The sequence below is a fragment of the Lytechinus pictus genome, chromosome 13, assembly GCF_037042905.1.
Source record: "Lytechinus pictus isolate F3 Inbred chromosome 13, Lp3.0, whole genome shotgun sequence".
Classification (NCBI taxonomy): domain Eukaryota; kingdom Metazoa; phylum Echinodermata; class Echinoidea; order Temnopleuroida; family Toxopneustidae; genus Lytechinus; species Lytechinus pictus.
The window spans coordinates 28,790,001-28,809,014 of record NC_087257.1 but is presented as its reverse complement, the minus strand read 5'-3'; the positions used below and the strand labels follow the sequence as shown (position 1 = coordinate 28,809,014).

General features: G+C 36.0%; 2 protein-coding genes across 3 annotated transcripts in view; one reads left to right on the top strand and one right to left on the bottom strand.

Annotated features, from left to right (window-relative positions):
- Positions 1-1,631: 1,631 nt before the first annotated feature.
- LOC129275172 (leucine-rich repeat-containing protein 46-like) lies at positions 1,632-16,875 on the bottom strand. The gene is made up of 7 exons (XM_064109012.1): positions 16,722-16,875; positions 14,224-14,311; positions 12,007-12,115; positions 11,041-11,197; positions 10,465-10,534; positions 8,270-8,445; positions 1,632-4,562 (listed from the first exon to the last, which is right to left on the bottom strand). Exons 1-7 carry the CDS (start codon positions 16,810-16,812, stop codon positions 4,354-4,356), a joined length of 900 nt encoding a protein of 299 aa, XP_063965082.1. The 5' UTR covers positions 16,813-16,875; the 3' UTR covers positions 1,632-4,353.
- Positions 16,876-18,601: 1,726 nt separating this feature from the next.
- The window catches only part of LOC129274661 (carbonyl reductase [NADPH] 1-like), an 8,575-nt gene continuing 8,162 nt past the window's right edge, over positions 18,602-19,014 (top strand). The window contains exon 1 of one of the 2 annotated variants that reach the window (XM_054911435.2): positions 18,602-18,733. In XM_054911435.2, the coding sequence (XP_054767410.2) occupies positions 18,701-18,733 (33 nt within the window). In that variant the 5' untranslated portion in view covers positions 18,602-18,700. The remainder of the gene's footprint in view (positions 18,734-19,014) is intronic. The other variant, XM_064108350.1, reaches the window with a different exon arrangement.

Below are 19,014 nucleotides of genomic sequence, written 5' to 3'. Positions count from 1 at the left end.
GGTTGCTCTACCACAGAGCCACCATGCCATGTCTATCAGAATGCCATCCATTGTATTTTAGGGTTCAATCAGTGGGTCGTTTCATTAAGCAGTTCGTAAGTTAACAGCGACTGGTGAACCTTTCTTGCGCTCTAAATCACCAATGAACATTTAATGGTGAATATCATTTACCACAAGAAATAAATCACCAGTCGTTCTTAAAGTTAATATCTACTAAACAGCTTCCTCCCCCCGGGAACATGTCCTTTAACTTACAAACAGCTTTAGAAAACAACTATCAGGTGGGTGTTTCAGAAAGCTGTTCTTGAATTATGAGCGAACTTTAAGTGATCCTGTCTTGTGGTAAATGGTATACACCAAAATGTTCATTGGCGATGGTTTAGCGCATAAGGTTCACCAGTCGTTGTTCTTAACTTATGAACAGCTTTATGAAACACCCACCTGTTTTCAAATTATGAGCGACTTTACGAATGGTGATCCTTGAGGTAAATTCTTGCCGCCAATTATCATTGGTATGGATTTAGCTCCTAAGAAAGGATCGGCAGTCGTTTGTAAAGTTGTATGTAAATTACGAACAGCGTTATGAAACATCCACCAGGTCCATTTCATTTTTGAGGTTGTATTTGTATCTAAATTACTCAATTACCCCCTTTTTCTTTAGAATAGGAATAAAGACAACCAAGCTTACCTTAATTCATGACCAAATGAACTTGTTTATAGAATGACCATTGAAGATTTGATGACAATCTATTAAATAATATCACCCGTATCAGACATCTGAGCTGGTCATTTACAAAACCGTATTGCCCTACATTTTCTTAATATCGGGAAGGGTAGGTATATTGTTTGTATTTTCCTCGGTCTCAATGCATGTATCTACTTTGCATGCAGAGACGACGCAAAATATACCTTTGTATTTTCCCTGGTCTCACATCCGGGCATTTGTGGATGCGTATAAAAAGATACGCTTCATAAGGAACCGCGCACCAACAATATACGTCATAATAAAGACAACGCTGGATCCGAGCGCTTGCAAGTACGTCATAATGGTAAAGTGCAGAGCCTTTACCGATATTAACATGACACAATAGAACTTTATTTTTAAAAGAAATATCCCCATTATCATGATTTTTGCTCTAGATATCTGATTTGGATGATAATAAAAATATTGACTGGCTCTTCTTTCGGGGAACATCAAATATATTGCCCTTAAAAGACCCATATTGCCCTTGTCTAAAGACTCGGGCAATATGATTCTTTTGCTGGCAATATATTTGATGTTCCCCTCAAGGCCAGTCAATATTATATAAATATCCGAGTAGGGGTTGCACGAAATGATATTTATATTATACTGGATGGCTCAGGATAGGATACCATTGATATTCAAGCGTTATGGTGAATATTGCATGAATCAAAGATGAGGGCAATAGTGCAATATGTCTGGTATTAAATATTCCATGAAATAAAGCCATCAATATATTAAATATCTATTCCCTCCAAAGTAAAGTGATTTAACAGAACATGTCACTCATCACAATCGGTTAATACAGCCCCACTTCATTAAGTCATTTTGATCATTGAAATGTGACTTACCTGATGCAGAATCAATGAAACTCTAGTCATTTCAAAAGACAAGATATAAAATATTTGATTTATTTCATTAAGAATATAAATATGGACGGAAAGGATTCACTATTGGCAGTTATAAGTACAATAATGGCAGAGAGAAAATGGAAATACAAATGCTGGCTGCCTGCATGAATGGCATTATGAGTATGGCATTGGCGTCTGTTGTCCTTAAAAAGATTATTAGCGGTCTGTTAAACATTGCTGTTCTTTACTTTAAGCATAACTTTACAAATGACTAGGACATGTTCTTGGTTACAAAATTATACTCTTAATTCCCACAGGCTATATTTACATATCTTGGTAGATAGAATTTGTGGTTGTTAACAAGCTTTTGAAAGCAAACCTTTCTAATTGTCAAAATTTGAAGTGTTTAAACAGAGTCAATCCCACTTTGTTTAAAAACAGCAGGGAAATTTAAAGTATGCCATTGAACAAAGGAATGTTCCAGTCATTGGTAAAATCAAGCACAACTTCATGAACTTCATAGATCTGCCACATCTTTGTTAATTGAATGCTGAAAAGTGAGTAAGTTTACGAGTTCTCCTTACTCAAAGCATTAAAAAATGAAATAATAAATACAATAGTTTTTTTACCATCAAAACATGGGAAGGGTCCCAGGGTCCCGTTGCATGAAAGTGTAACTTTGCGATTCAATGGTAACTACCATGGTAACAATGCTAATTAGCCAATCAGAATCAAGGATTTCAGGAAAGATACCATTGGATGGCGAAGTAACTTTCATGCAACAGGGCCCAGTAAATACAACAAGAATTACAATGTAAACAGATTCTCATTAATTCAATCTTCTCATAATTTTTGCCCAGACTTAGTTAGACCATGGTTTAAGTCCAACCGGGGTTCAAAAGACAGGCCTATGTGTGCAGTGTGTGTGCACACTCTATGCAGGAAGTTCTCCCCAAAAAATTATGGATGTTGAAGAGACTATGGTTATCGATATGTGGCATTTTAATTTTATTACCAGAAGGTCTCCAAATTACATAGATGGAATGCCAAAAGATATATGTATCTAGCAAATGCATGGACGGAATTAAGACAATATGAGACCACTTTCTATTATTCCATACCAACTATTCTACAGCTACTGATAATAAAGTTCATGGCCTATGGGAAAGTTGTCCTTGCCTCTTGTCATATTTTACTTACCCAGTTGCCAATTTGAAATCTACATAGTATTAGTGATCTCAATTTTAAAACAGCTATAACTTTCTTATTGCTTGTCAGATTTCTTTCAAACTTTCACCATTCTGTTTTAATTAATTTTTCTCCTTCCCAACACAACATTTTATGGCCAAGGCTGGATTCCCCTTTAACGTTTTATTCCAAAATTTAGTCGCAGTCCAGTCGTAGGGTGTGCAGTGGTCTTAAGGTACCTGTAGTCCCATTATCAAGGTGATGAATACATTTTTCTCCAGACAAACATCAATTACCCAAACTGGAGGCTTGTAATAAATAATTATTTACAATGTGAACTTTATCGAATAAAGTCTGAAGCACAAACAAACATCATAGAAGTATTTACACTCTTTGTATATACATGTTATTTACATAAATTCATAAAGAATTAAGCCAAGTGCACACTATGCGATCAGATAGGACGCAATTTTTAAAATAAATCGCATTTTGCATCAAATTTGAAAATTCCAACAAGCAATTTATTTTCTTTGAAGTTCGGAATAATGTTAGGAATACAAATAAAATCATAATTCTACTTGCGACAAGCCATGTGGTCAGAGTAAAGTCCATATCGGCTTCAAGTCGCACCCGATGAAGACATCATTACGATTTGGAATTGAATTTGTTTTTATTAATTCAGGGAGGCTTGAACTAGAATGAATTTTGATTTCAGTAGTCCTACCACTATTCTGATCTCAGATTGCTAAGATTTTATTGGTTGCTATCTTCACATTAAATATTATTACAATTTCTTTGAAATTCCGATCGCAATGAATCGCATAGTGAGCGCTGGGCTTTAGATGGATTCTCTACTGTTGGCAGATGAAATTTATGCCTCCATCATATTACGGTGTTACATCATACTCACTTTTGTTGAAGGATTTACAAAAAATAGCCAAAGTTAGGAATCAGTTTGTAATATCTGAAAACCCAGAATGAAAAGAGTTGCTAATAGCAAACTGAAAAAAAGTGTGAAAGAATTGATATGACCCCACGCTGTGCAGCTTATAGCATTTTATGTGCTGTTCCGATACTAGTAGCCTGGAACAGAGATTGTAACAAAATACAGTTAAGGTGGTGAATAATATGACTTATTGTTCCTGTACAATTTCTGATATAGTGAAGTTTGAAATCAAAATAAAACAAAATAAACAATCTGTAAGACATGACTTAAGGTGTGGCTTGAACCAAAGATAACCAGATGAGTCCTGAACTTCCTCAAGTATGTTTTAGAACTCCCTTTATTGGTCCCATTTAGTCGTTGCAGAAAAGTAAACAGGAAAAATTTCATTGCTTCAACTGTTTAATTATCAAAGAGAACTCCATTACTCAATACGATATATGCTGGAGCCATTAGAGTGACATGGAGCATCTTTACATAATAATGGAGATAATATCAAAGTTTGAGAACCAAAAAATTGTGAACCAAAAGAACAATATACATGTAGCAAATTAAAAACAAAACAAAACAGAGAAAGACTTTCAAACATAATAATCTCTGATATATCTACAATCCCTATCATAAAATCCCTATCTTGATGCAGGAGAAGGGGTCAGGTGGCGTTGCTTCTCTAGAGATGATCTTGGTGAATTCAGACTCGATCTAGCAGTTTCCATGGCCTGCCGTGATTGGCTACGAACTTCTTCAATCTGGAGCATGTGACGGTCATGCTGATTGGTGTATTGGGACGATCTCTCTCGTGACTGGTGGATGAAGTCTGCGCTCATACGGAAAACGTCTGTAAGGAGACGAGAGATTAGGAAAAGATAAATTGTGACATTTTTTTGGCATGAGAGAGCCATGTAACTGTTTATAAATTATAATCATTTAAAAAGAAAGAGTAAACTATTTTCCAATAATGAGATTGGATTTCATTTCATTAAGGTGCTTGCACAGCTACACAAAAACTTATTACTGACTGAAATATGGAAAGATATGTCATCATCATCATCATTATCACCACCACCACCACCATCATCTTATTCATCATCATCCTCATCATCACCATCACCACCATCATCATCACAATCACCATCATCACCATCATCTCCATCACCTTCTTCATCATCATCATCATAATTACAATTATCATCATCATCATCATCATGATCTTCTTCATCATCACCATCATCTTATTTATTTATTTTATTTATTTTATTTATTTCATTTCCAGGCAAGAAAACATGACAGCAATAGAAACATTACAAAAGAAATGTAAAATTTAGCACCAGCCAATGCCTGGGGATCACCTAAAAGAATTGAAAATTCTGTCGAGAGGTTCTCCACATTGGCTGGTGTCTACATGGAATAACACAAAATAGCAATAAATTCAAACATGTAATTACAATACTTCTATATAAATTAACATTCATCGTAATATGAATGAAAAAAAAACCCAAGGTTTTCAAATTCATACTTTAAGAAAAAAAATGTAGATTGGGTCAAATCAGAAATTAGTCATTTATCAAATTAGAGACAGAGATGGTAGGTCAACTTATTGAATTTCAAGAGTCTGAGATAAATTGTTGTATTATGACATTTGTCACGGTTATGTGCGGGTTTAACAAAAAAAAGCAAAGTAAACGACTTCTTAGATATCAACTGAATTTAAGCTACCATATCAAGAAAAGTAAATAAATTTATGTGTAACAGAAAAAAATAAACAATATGAAGAATGGGAATGTATGGCAAAGCATTAGAAAATCAAATAATCAATCATAAATGAAACACACATTCAAAGCATTGGCCTGATGTGACAAGAACTAAGTTGAGAGCTTTACACGAAAAGGGGAATGGTAATTAATTAATTATATGAAGGTGTAATAGAATTTCAGTTGATTGAAATACATGTATAGCAAACTATTAGAAAACCAAATAATTAATCAAAGTACAAACAAGTGAGTGACATATAAAATGTTTTTTTTTAAATGTAAAAAAAAAAAGATCTAAGACATGCTAGGAAGACTTTAGAAGGGATCACAATTTTGATACTGTGTGAGACTACAAATTAAAAATGGTTCTAGCGTTATTAGGGTATGGGTACGTGCTAACAAATTAATATGCTTCTACGAGGGGAGGTAATTCAAAGAGGAAATTTCGTAACACACTGAGGAAGGGGAAAACGTTGGTTCCTACACACAAGTCTCTGTCTGCCTCTGATAAATGCTCCCAGAATCTGGGAAAAACATGGAAACAAGTAAATCTTAAACAATTTGATCGTGCAAGTTGATGATTGAAGACGAGTGTGTGAGTTCGTCTATGGCTTGGGATTGGTAACAGAGAAGTAGGCATGTCATAATGTCTATGCAGGCACTTTATTACAAAAGACATTGACAGGTAAACGAGTCTATTATAGAGAGGGGGTATGTTTAGTAGGGATAGGCGTTCCGTGTAAGATAAGGAATTGGCAACTTCGTATGGGAAACAAAATCTAGTGAAACGCCTTTGCACACCTTCAATGGCTCTGATATGGTTTTTCTGATGGGGGAGCCATGTTGGAATACCGTACTCAATCACAGGTCTGCATAATGAGCAGAATAGTTTTGTGAGAACTGTGGCATTTCTAGATTTCACTGTACGGCGAATAAAACCACAAAGCATGGAACATCTGTTAACAACATGTTGAATGTGGTCTTTCCAACTCAGATCTCGTGCGAGTTTGAGTCCAAGATATTTATAGGACTCAACTTTGTCTAACTGCTTTTCTCCAAGGAAGTAAACAGTGGTCACTGGTTTACGGGACCTAGTTATATGCATAACCTTTACATTTGGATGAATTCAGGACCATGTCATTATTGCACCATAAAAGTATGTTGTTCAGGTCTGTTTGCAACAATTTAGAGTCATCAGGGGTATAGATTTCCCGATACAAGACCGTGTCATCGGCATATTGGGGGAGGGGAGAGGAGACAGTGTTCGGTAATTCAGCAGTAAAGTAATTAAATAGGATCGGTCCTATAACGGAGCCTTGTGGTACACCGGAGGGAACTGTTATCCACTCCGATTTTATCCCTTCAAACAATACACACTGTTGCCGATCTGAGAGGAAAGAACGTATCCAACAAAGCAATTTCCCACAAATTCCATAGTTATGCAACTTTTGGACTAGTTTGAAATGGTTAACCTTGTCGAAGGCTTTGGACCAGTCCAAAAAGATTGCATCAATTCTTGGGGGTTTAGACTGGTCCAAAGCCTTTGCCCAATTAGAATGGAGGGTAACAGCTTGTGTTGAGGATGAGCGCTTTGGGAGGAAACCATGCTGGGAATCAGGAATAATCTTGTAAGTTTGTGAGTGATTTAGAAGCTTGGCCACAATAAGCCGTTCAAGTATCTTACATGGAACAGAGCAAAGTGAAATTGGTCGATAGTTTTCGATCTTCTTACGGTCACCACTCTTGTGGAGCGGAGTCACATAAGCTTGCTTCCATGACCTGGGTACACATCCAAGCTTGAGGCTTAAATTAAAAACTTTCGTAAGGATTGGAGTGATAGCAGTATCACCAATTTTAAGAAAGTTTGGGGAAATGCCATCAGGGCCAGGGGGCTTATTGACTTTCAATTTTACTATTTCTTTAAAAACATCACACTCGTCTATTTCAAAATCTTTCAAAGGAGTCATTCCAAAGTGGGACGTACAAGAATCATAATCATCATTCCATGTTTCTAACTGTGGCGTGGAGAAGTTTCCTACGAAATGATTGTTGAAAGCCTGTGCAATCATTGAAATAGATTCAACCGAATCATTATTGTATGAGAAGCATGACACGTTAGATTTCTTTCTTTGAGCGTTTACAAATGACCAGAATCTTTTAGGATCACGAGCCAAATTCAAAGCTAGAGATTGCAAATAGTCATTATAGGATAGTTTAGTAAGTCTAATAATATCCTTGTTCAGTTTTTGAAACTTCTCCCACAATGTGCTATTGTGTTTGTTAGAAATGGCTTTGCGGTATGCACGTTTCTTTTTTCGGGAGAGATGGACGATATCTGCGGTGATCCATGGCTTGCGTCGCCGACCTTTTGCTTGGGCAGAGGGAACAACATCTTTGACAGCCGCATGCAATAGCATAGTAAAGTTATCCCAAGTGGTGTCTATATCATTTTCATCGATAAATAAATCCCAGGGAATCAATTGAATTGACCTTTGAAAATCATGTTTGTCTGCCTTGTGAAATTGCCAAAACGAGCGAGGGAGTGATTTTGTTACGGCACAGAGGGTAATATCAAACTGAACTGAATCATGATCACTCTTTCCAATGCCTGGACCAGGGCAGATGTTTGCAATAAGATCTTCATCATTGCAAAACACTAAATCAAGGATAGAATCACGTTGGTTGCAGGTATTTCCTCTTCTGGTTGGGAATTTCACAAGCTGAAATAATCCCAAAGAGGAGGTAATATTCAAGACTTCTTCCGACAGATTATTGGTCATCATCTGAAACTCACCATCTATCTGAACATCATCTTGACCACTACGAACATCCCCACCTTCTCCAACCTCCTCCTCTTCCTCATCATCATCATCGCTAGACACAGGATGTCCAGCTGATCTCTTCTCATCTTTGGTCAGCAACTCATTGTCAAGCTGCTTAAGATTTGGAAGTGCTGCTAGAAGCCGGGTCCTGCAAGTTTGTAAAAGGGTCGAAAACAAAACGGAAGTACAACATCACAAACAAAACGGAAGTACAACATCACAAACTTGTATGAACACCAAATAAGTTTGGATGCAAAAGGTTCCACATCCCTTTACATAAATTTCCAATATTATGAACAAGGCAAAAGCGATTTTGTGTCTCGCCCACTTATGAAAATAACCAGAAATATCGTGATTTGCGAGGGCACGCAACATAATTGTATAAAAACTTAATTGTGAGATGACTGGGATGGAATAACATTTGTCATAGGAGCCTTGCACGTAAACTTTAATGTTGACCTAAAAATTACCTTTGACCTTACCATGTGACCTCTGACTGCAGCATAACATGCAGGTTGCCTAAGGAACATCTACCATCCAAGTTTTGTTGAAAAGTGACTTACGGTTGCAGAGTTAGGTGTCATAAGAGAGTCTTGCATGTAAACTTTAACATTGACCTGAAAATGACCTTTGACCTAACCATGTGACCTCCGACTACAGCATAACATGCAGGTCCCCTAAGTCCATCTACCATCCAAGTTTAATTGAAAAGTGACTTACGGTTGCAGAGTTAGGTGTCATAAGAGAGTCTTGCATGTAAACTTTAACGTTGACCTGAAAATGACCTTAGACCTTACCATGTGACCTCCGACTGCAGCCTAACCTGCAGGTCCCCCAAGTCCATCTATCATCCAAGTTTGGTTGAAAAGCAACTTACGGTTGTGGAGTTATGTGTCATTAGGTTTGTGACGGACGGACGACATTTGGATCCCTAAGTCTCACCTTTACCTCTGGTGGGCGAGACAAAAATAATAACTATCATACCTTCTTTATCAGCAAAATTACAAAATGAATAATTAATAGTAATAAACAACATATGCAACAGATACTGATAAATTAAATTACATGAAAGACTTTAATAATGTAGTGGTGGTCTGTTTTTTCCTTTTTTAAATCAGACAGTTGTCAGTTCAAATCTTACCCAAGGGCATTCAATCTTTCAGAAAGAAATTTATCCATATTGAGTTGCAATCATCCTATGTGAGAGCTATAGGGAACTGGCAGGAATTAATTTCATAGGAGAAAACAACATACCAAAATTTGCTGGCTATCAATTTTACTTATTCAGACATTTCCTTTGCATAAAAAAGTTTCATGATTTCATCTTTCTCTCTCTTATCTGAGAAGAAAGAAAATCCAAAGCCCAATATCAAGATCATTCTCGTGATCAAGCCTTAATACAAATTATCTTCCCAATCTTTGCCAGCCAAGTTTAGCCATAACGATCTGAGAATTCATGACAAGAAATTCATAATGTTTGGAGCCACTGACTCCAGTAAATTTCACAGTTGAGAGGAATCCACATGGAGACCTCGCAAGACGTAATCGATAAAGACAGAAAATTGTGTAACATTACCCACTTTGATCCAAATGACAAGACATTATGATGGAGAGCTATCTATGAAATGAACAGTCCAACCAAAGTGGGAAAAACAGACTTTAAACGTTGATGATTTAACGGTAACAAGACATTCTCCTAAAGATGACAAGAACACACTTTTCGAAACGTCGAGTTTGGGTGGTCTTTTTCAGGATCAACACTTGCCCAAGAAAGATACATGGTGTACCGTGAAACCTACTACACTATTCTTCTTCGCCATGGAAACCTTCAGAAGTTACAAGACATTTATTCCTACAACATTTGCTCCGGTTTTATCATTTCAAAGAGCATAGGGTTAGAGTTAGGATCATAATAGAGTGTTGTAATAGAGAGGGTAATAACATATCTGTAAAGATGTCGTTCCGATGTATTAAGCGCTACATAAAAGCAGATTATTATTATTATTTGGTTTACCATAATGTAAAGATAAGGATCAGGGTTTATTTAGTTTTGGAGGTAAGATTTTATGTTTAGCTTACGTACCAATTTTCCATCAGAGCGAATGTTGCCAGAGAAAATATGATGGAACTTATTTAACAACAGCTCATGGAGGTTTTAATCACTCACCTATAATCTGGTAGGGCAGTGCATGGATTATTTCTCAAGTCCAGGAACACCAATGACTTTGGAAGCTCATCTGATTGAAATCAAGAAATTAGAATGCATACATTAATTGAAGATACCACAAGTTTTCAAGTAATGGGAGTTAACTTTGCACATGAAAACATGCTTAGGATCTGATCCCATATAATTTTAATCAATTACTAATTGAATATGACACAGATCTACCATATATTTTCTCTTGACTGACAATAGTGTAGGATATTCGTATGGGATTAAAGAAGACGGTGCATTTTATAGAATATACATCTTCTTCATCACCATCATCATCAACATCATCATCATCATCACCATCACCATCATCATCATCTTCATCACCATCATCATCATCATCATCATCATTATCATCTTCATCACCATCATCATCTTCATCACCATCACCATCATCATCATCATCATCATTATCTTCATCACCATCACCATCACCATCATCATCATCATCACCATCGTCATCATCCTCATCCCCACCACCACCACCACATCATCATTATTCTCCTCATCATTCCATTAATGATATAATACCTTCTGTTAAATCTGTAATCTTGTTATCAGACAGGTCTAATAGCTTGAGTGTATCAAGTATCTTCAAGTTCTCAATCTTGTTGATCTTATTCCCAGCCAGGGTGAGGAACTGAACGGAAGTAAGACACTCCAAGTTTTCTATCTTCTCTATGGAATTCTGAAATAGAACAAATATCAGGTGCAGATTTTTCATACAATTGTTAATATACTCAATTCATTTGTCATTAAAAGATCAGAAAAGGGGTAGGTGGTAACCCCTACATATTTTTGAATTGCATAAAGCTGCTACTGTGATGTTTGATGACTTTTACCTTTAGAATCTTGTTCAAACTTCAATAAAATGTGTCAAAATTAAATTTCGACACCATTTATTTTTTGAAAACACCATGAAGACCACTACAAATATTACATACACCTACATAAAAAAATAGCATATTCAATGCTTCATTTGGTGATTGATAGTAAAGAAATCTGATTCTACAAATAAATTAGCATAATTAATAAAACAGTGTAACATTGCAAGTATATGATTTTCTATCTGATCAACAGGGTGTCCTAAAAGAATATGAGGATTGAAGGGGGGGGGGTAGTGTTGACCCCCTCTACCAACATCATCATCTAGCCTCCAATTTCTACCATGGGGATTTCATCATATTCATGATCAATAACAACATGCAAGATGAAATTATGCCAAACTAACCATGTAGCCTATCAATTCAAGATATTTCACAAGCTTACATAAACAATCATAGACAGCGCTTTGGTTTTGATTGATATTTACATTGTATCTTTACATATTTTCATACAGGAGCCGATTATGGTAACTTAGCCAATATCCACATTAGGGTTTAGCAGCAAATCGAAATCTAATTTTCCATGGTAGTTTACACTGTAACCATCACAGCAAAGTTACCATAATCGCAAGTCTTAATGAAATGGGGACCTGGCCCATAAAAGAAGACGAACCTGCTGAAGGTAAAGATTTGTTACAGGTCCTAGCATCTCAAGGTTGTCAATCTCTGTGATGTTCTCTCGGTCAAGACGTACGTGAGTCAGCTTCATCAAACCTGCAATACTGACAAAGATAACAAATGGAGGTAATAACTCAAACATATAACTTCGTGAATTTGGGAACAAACTCAATGTTATTTTGCATTCATGTCCCCAGTATATCTGCAAATCTCAAAATGTGTAAACCTACTGTACTTTAGTTTCATTATCTCATTCCACTATGGCTTTTATTACAACTTCCACCATTACTTACCAAGTGTGACCAGCATCAACACCACCAACACCATCACCACCACCACCACCACCACCACCCACACCCACCATCACCACCACCACTTCCACGATCACCACCAACACCTCCAATCCCAGCACCACCAGCATCACTACCGGGCAAGTCCAAGAAAAGGTCACCCTAGAAGGCAAAATTTCATCTTTAATTTAAGAAGTTATCTTTGGTGGGGTAAGAAAGCCCAAATGTGGAATTTCAAAATTTCATTAAGAAAATTTTGATAATATGCATATTTATGCTAATTTGGGGCACCTAATTTGCATAATTGGTAAAATGGGCGTTACGTATGGGACAATTATAAAAACTCATAGAAAATGAAAACAAATCTTCTGAGATTTAGTCATAGGTGGGACATGGACCACCTAACATCTTATTACTTTTGGGGGGAAAAAAGTGGTGTCATCTAATTAATTATGTAAATTAGGGCTTGTCCAAGGATGGAATGTCCCATACGTAACATTTTGAAGACGTTCTTTTAAGTTATTTGTCATAATACAACACTTGTATTGTTGCATCTCTGGGAAGTTCTAATTTATTAAGTATGAAAATGTTATACCACAAAAAGTTTCAAAAATAGCTTTTACTTTTTAATTAAAAGTTAATTAAAAAATTGTTACGTATGGGACATTTACACACAATGTCAATGGGGAGATTTGTATACAAAGTGAATGGAGAAAAACAAATTTCAAGAGTGCTCTAAAAAGTGATTATTTACCTTTTCTTTATTTCTAAAGACTGATTTGTTATGATTACTGATAAATGAAAACAATCGAACCGAAAAATTGTGAAAATGGAAAAATATGAAAAAAATAAAAAACAATAGAAATACATAAGGAATTCATGAAACCATGAAAAACAAGAAAAAAAATGTTGAAATGGCTTATTTCCCTTTCAGTCATATCAAATATGTCTCAATAGAACATTTTAAAAGAAAGAAACTCATTTGTTATTTCCGTATTTTAAATTATTTCAATTTTTTGAATTATGGGGAAAATTGTGTACATTCTCTATGGGGACAAAATGTCCCATACGTAACATGTCATTAATTTGTTTAATTAGAGTCTGTAATTAGAGGGATTTGGCTTATGACATGAAACTTGCTTTAGATATACTAGAGTATTGTGACTTCTATCACAGAAGTAACAAGTTGTCAAATGAAATACTTTCAGAGAATTCTCAACTTGGAAAAAATGTTTTAAAAATTGTCTTTTTTCTGCGTCCCATACGTAACGGAACATCTTTTCTCTCTAAAAGGTCAAGGTCAAAGTCATATGTCACCATTTTTTGCATGATTATTCTTCTCCTAGATGTCTACCATCATGAGGGTATTCAATCTAATCAAAGTCATTTAACACTATTTTTCAGGTCATTAAAGCCTCTGAAATGTCCCATACGTAACGCGCGCGAATTCTTGGACTTGCCCTACCACCACCACCACCCACCACCACCACTATCACCGCCACCCACCAACAGGACTACCACCATCACCACCAACACCACCATCATCACCACCAGCATCACCACCCACAACTACCACCACCGCTACCACACTATCACCATTATCACCAGTTTTACTATTTCATATTATTACAATATGACTGTACCCTGAGATACGTGTATATTTCCGATATTTGGCAAAACAAAAACCTCCCCCAAATTGAAGGCCTCAAATTTTGTTTGTTTAGACAAGTTAATTGAAAACTTTACCATTTTCATATGTGTTTTAGTTTATATAATTTTGAAATATATCTGGAAATGAATTCAAACTTTGATAATGAGTAATTTCAATTACAAGATTTCAATACGGGCTTTAAAGATTGGAAGATATAGGGTGAGTTATCTACTACAAAAGTAGTTACAATGTAAATAATCCCAATACTCACAGTTCATCTCCCGATCCCTGGGCTATTGATTCTGGTAGGTTTCTCTTTGAAATCAAGGACATGCTGATATGGGATGGCGGACGACGACCTGCATAAACATGAAATATACAACACGAATTCAGTAAAGACCCACATCTACAAGCAATATGGGAGAGTCTGCTTCCCATATAAAGGGAATAATATAGAATTTTGTTAAGAAGCTAAATTCAGAAACAGTCTCCAGATTGGGAGAACAAATTTCTACTTCAAGGGCTTTACTCTTGTTGACACATAGAATGTGAATATCATGTATGCGCAGATGTCTCACATGTGAAAAAGTACCCCTTTTCCCCATCTACTTTTCTTTAAAGAAAATGTTTATCACCCACAAAACAATATTGGCTTTAATGGAATTGTGAACCTATGAAAGAAGATTTTGGTGGAAAAAATGCCTTTTTTATTTCTTGTACTAGGTAGGCCTATTTTCTTTTATGATTTTTTTTGCAAAATCAAATTTCCAAGATGGTACATTTTACTACTGAGCATTTACCTATGGTATGTGTCATTTCCCCCAGTTAATAACAAACAGCGCCCGTGATTTAAAGTACATTTATGACTCTGAAAATAAATTTACCCAGCAAGATTTCTCAAATTTTTTGCTTGAATTTATTGGAATCTATGTCTGACAGTTCATGTTGGGCACATGGTGTTGAATCTCATTTGCATTACAGCGGGTGTTGAAGATCTCGATCTATTTGTTTTTACTCCCATTCTAACACCAATGCAACACCCAAGGATGAACTTGAAATTCGAAATTCAAGTACAGCCGAGTCAAACTGACTGATCCAGAAGTGACTGACCGATGCTGCCAGTCACCAGTGCAATATCTTCTAAATCGGTGGACTGCTGAAATTAAGAAATACATTAGAAATTCACAGAGTTGAAGACTTTACAATAAAACAGTTTCAGAACTAGTTCTAAATTCCCTTTAAATCAAGTAGGTCTAGGACTGTAGAAATAGGCCTATAGTTAACAGGCAGGATTTCTCATTTTTCTAGATTTAATTCATTGGACTGTATAAGGTTATAATACCGTAGCGTGGGCACTGTCATTTGTTCTGCCTGTTGCAACTATACTCTGACTTAGAGTTAGATACAGTCATGTAGTGGACCAATATTATTTCAATCAAGGCAATTTGAATTGAGAAAAACCTGCTTCACGTTGCTTGATATTTCCATCAACATCGTCCTTCTCAGCTCGAGCACAAGCCATTAAAATTGTTTAAACTGTGTGATGGACATATAAAAATAATGAGTTTTCAAAACTAGGTAGGACCAATTTTATCATCCCAGATACGAAAGTGTGTGGTAGCAGTGTAGCAGACTAGCACCGTCACCGAATTGGAACAAAATTTGGAAAGAGTTCCATATGCACCCCTACCAAAAATAACAACAAGATTGTTGAGACTTCCAGTTCGTTCACCAACTTGTTGTTCACTAAGTCTTCAGATTTTTCTATCATTTTTATCTGTAGTGTTGCTTACCTTAGTTGGGACTCGAACCCCATCCCAGGGTGGTTCGATCCCATGATCCTTTGCATAAATCTATTTGCGATAAGGTCTATTAACAAGTTACACACACTAACGAGTAACATTTGGATACTGCTCGAAATTTGACGGAATAAACTTTATTCCGTCGAATTTCGAGCAGGATTCAAGCAATATTTTGGTATGTATGTCCACACCCCCATCATATATGTTCTAATATTAGGGCTAGATATTTTAATTATTCTGAACCTTATCCATGTTTTTATTTTCAATTTTAGTGGGGGATGCATATGCATATGGAACTCTTGCCCAAAATTCAAAACAAACCTAAACTTAACTTAGTTAGGCCTACCGTAGACCAAAAGCTTCGGTCTCTGTAATTTTGGCTGTTCCGCTGAAGTTCTCCGTTGGCTCCAGAGCTCCACTCACCAAATACAGACACCAAAGTTTCCAGCTCGATCTATACAGGGACTCAATGGCCATATGTTTATGTATTAAATTCAGATAAAACAGGGAAGTGAAGATACGCGACAGCCGAAGTAAGTCACTGTTTTTTCCCTCTGTGGATTTCAGGCCAAAGCGGATTTATCTTGACTTTATTTTGGTACAGTTCTTACTATCTTAGTTATAAACTTATATATCTTTATTATATTATTAAATAAAGACAAAAATTGCCGGAGCCCGGCCTGTCGGGGGAATTTGCATTGTTAACCCCCTAATGGTGGCTGCACGATAGTGAGCCGTCTGTGTACGAGGAGAAATTAAAAAAATAATAAAAATGTTAAAAAACTCCTCGAAACAGACGACCGGCTGCCAGCTAGCAGCTGTCGCTGTCTAGGACTAGGCCTACCGGTACTCACATCACACAAATCGGAACGTATGGGACTAAGCCCGGTAGACTAATAAAGTACGGTGCAATTTAACATTCGGGTCTACTCTAATGACCGGGTTAAAAAAAGAATAGCTTCCTTACCCATTCCCAGGAGGCTTTCAATTTCCAAACTAAACTGCTCCTCAAACTGTCTCCTTAATTCTTCCTCAGACAAGTCCTGAGATAAAGCCATTTTAAAGGTGAAAATTATCGTGCGGGTCGAGTTCGTTCTGGTAACCGTTTGTTCTACAGTATGGTGTCGGCAATCGGTCACATTGTTGTTGCCAATGACACAAATTCAATTTCACTTGGCATTTCTATTTCCATCCCCCTTTAAGTTAATAAAACACCAACCTTACGTTCATATAATCGACAGGCCATACATTCAGCTCATGCTATCATAGACTGATTTCATTTTAGTCAATTCGAATGCACTGTTAAGGAAAACTACAGCTGAACAAAAAAAAAAAAAAAAAAAAAATTAAACAAACAACCAAACAAACAAAACAAAACAAAACAAAAAATAACAACACCACTTTTCAGTTCTAACTTTTTCTTTTCCTTTTGGTATGCATGTTCACACTCTATTCCAATAGGCCTATATTACTGTTACTATTTTTGTTTAACCAGTTATACACTATCCGAATACCTGTAAATTTTTACACAATTCAGCCTCGTGGCTACGAAGTGCAATACCAATAAAACATTTTCAATTTGAATTCAATTCAAAATCAAAGAGAAAAGAAAAGAACAAAAAAATAAAAAATAAAACAACACCTTGGGTCTACTGCATAACTGAAAAACTCCTAAATTTTTATGGGAAAAGGTTACTTAACAGGCCTTTTATTATACAGATTGATGGAATCCATTAACTTTAAATCCCTTACAACTTCATTAATTGATGAAGAAATTTTACGTCGATAAATGTACCAAGTTATATACTAGGGCCTATACCCTCTGGTGAATAAAAATCAACCATCCAATCAATCAATCAATCAATCAATCAATCAATCAATCAATCAATCAATCAATCAATCAATCAATCAATCAATCAATCAATCAATCAATCAATCAATCAATCAATCAATCAATCAATCAATCAATCAATCAATCAATCAATCAATCAATCAATCAATCGATCGATCGATCAATCAATCAATCGATCGATCAATCAATCAATCAATCAATCAATCAATCAATCAATCAATCAATCAATCAATCAATCAATCAATCAATCAATCAATCAATCAATCAATCGATCGATCGATCGATCGATCAATCAATCAATCATTATTCACACTGTCCTGAGACGTAGGTCATATGGTAATTGTCGATTAATTCATGCACTTAGAAAGCATAGCTTTCGTGGATCACAACACCTGTAGCATGTATGTCACATTAAATATGTATATATATATATATATATATTGGCGAAGAAGCTCAAAAAAGCATTGAAGCTAGAGACGTATAGCCTGGATTTCTTCAACTTTTATTAGTACAAGCTTTCGGCCATTTAGTTTGGCCTTCTTCAGGTATCTGAAGAATGATGTAAAAGACATAATGGCTTTACTATTTCCATGCATATATTTGGATTAATTTACTAAATATAGGTATATCTTAAAAGCTAATGTTTTACATCGGTAATGTTTAATCAGGATTATCGAAAGCTTGTACTAATAAAAGTTGAAGAAATCCAGGCTACGTCTCTAGCTTCAATGCTTTTTGAGCTTCTTCGCCAATATATTACTCACTGAAGCACCCACGCAATGTTTAGGTCCTTGCTCATCACAATTATATATATATATACATGTATATAATATCCCCCTGCTCCCCCTCTCTCCCTGTCGGGTATTTTTCCGGTGTTGCTCAACTTGGTATAATGTGACTATCGAATCTCGTATAAGAATTATGCGGGTAGATCAACGAATAGACTTTGGGAATATGCATGTTTTCGTCATGGTGGTGGGGGGGGGGGGGGGCATTCTGGCTTTGACGTTGAAATTCACACACGTGATCATCACAAGAGAAGATTATTTCTTTCTTGCATGTATATAGACGGAGCTATCTGCAGATAAGACGAAATGGCATCCAAGCCTGATATGAAGGTTGCAGTGGTAAGCAATTATTATCATTATTATTCTTGGTTACGTTTGAAGGAAAATTATTGAGTATATTTTTTTACATCCTGACAGTCATTCCTATCAGATGATCAATTTTAGGTAAAGGTTGGCTACTAACTTAAATATTACTCAATTGTAAGTAGAAATCTAATATGATATAAAGGAGCAAAACACGAAATGTGCACCTCGGTTCAGTTCATTATCTTTGTAAAAGATCTCTTTGAAAGAAAAATCATAATTTTTGGTCAGACGCGATTCACATAATGGTCCGCTTT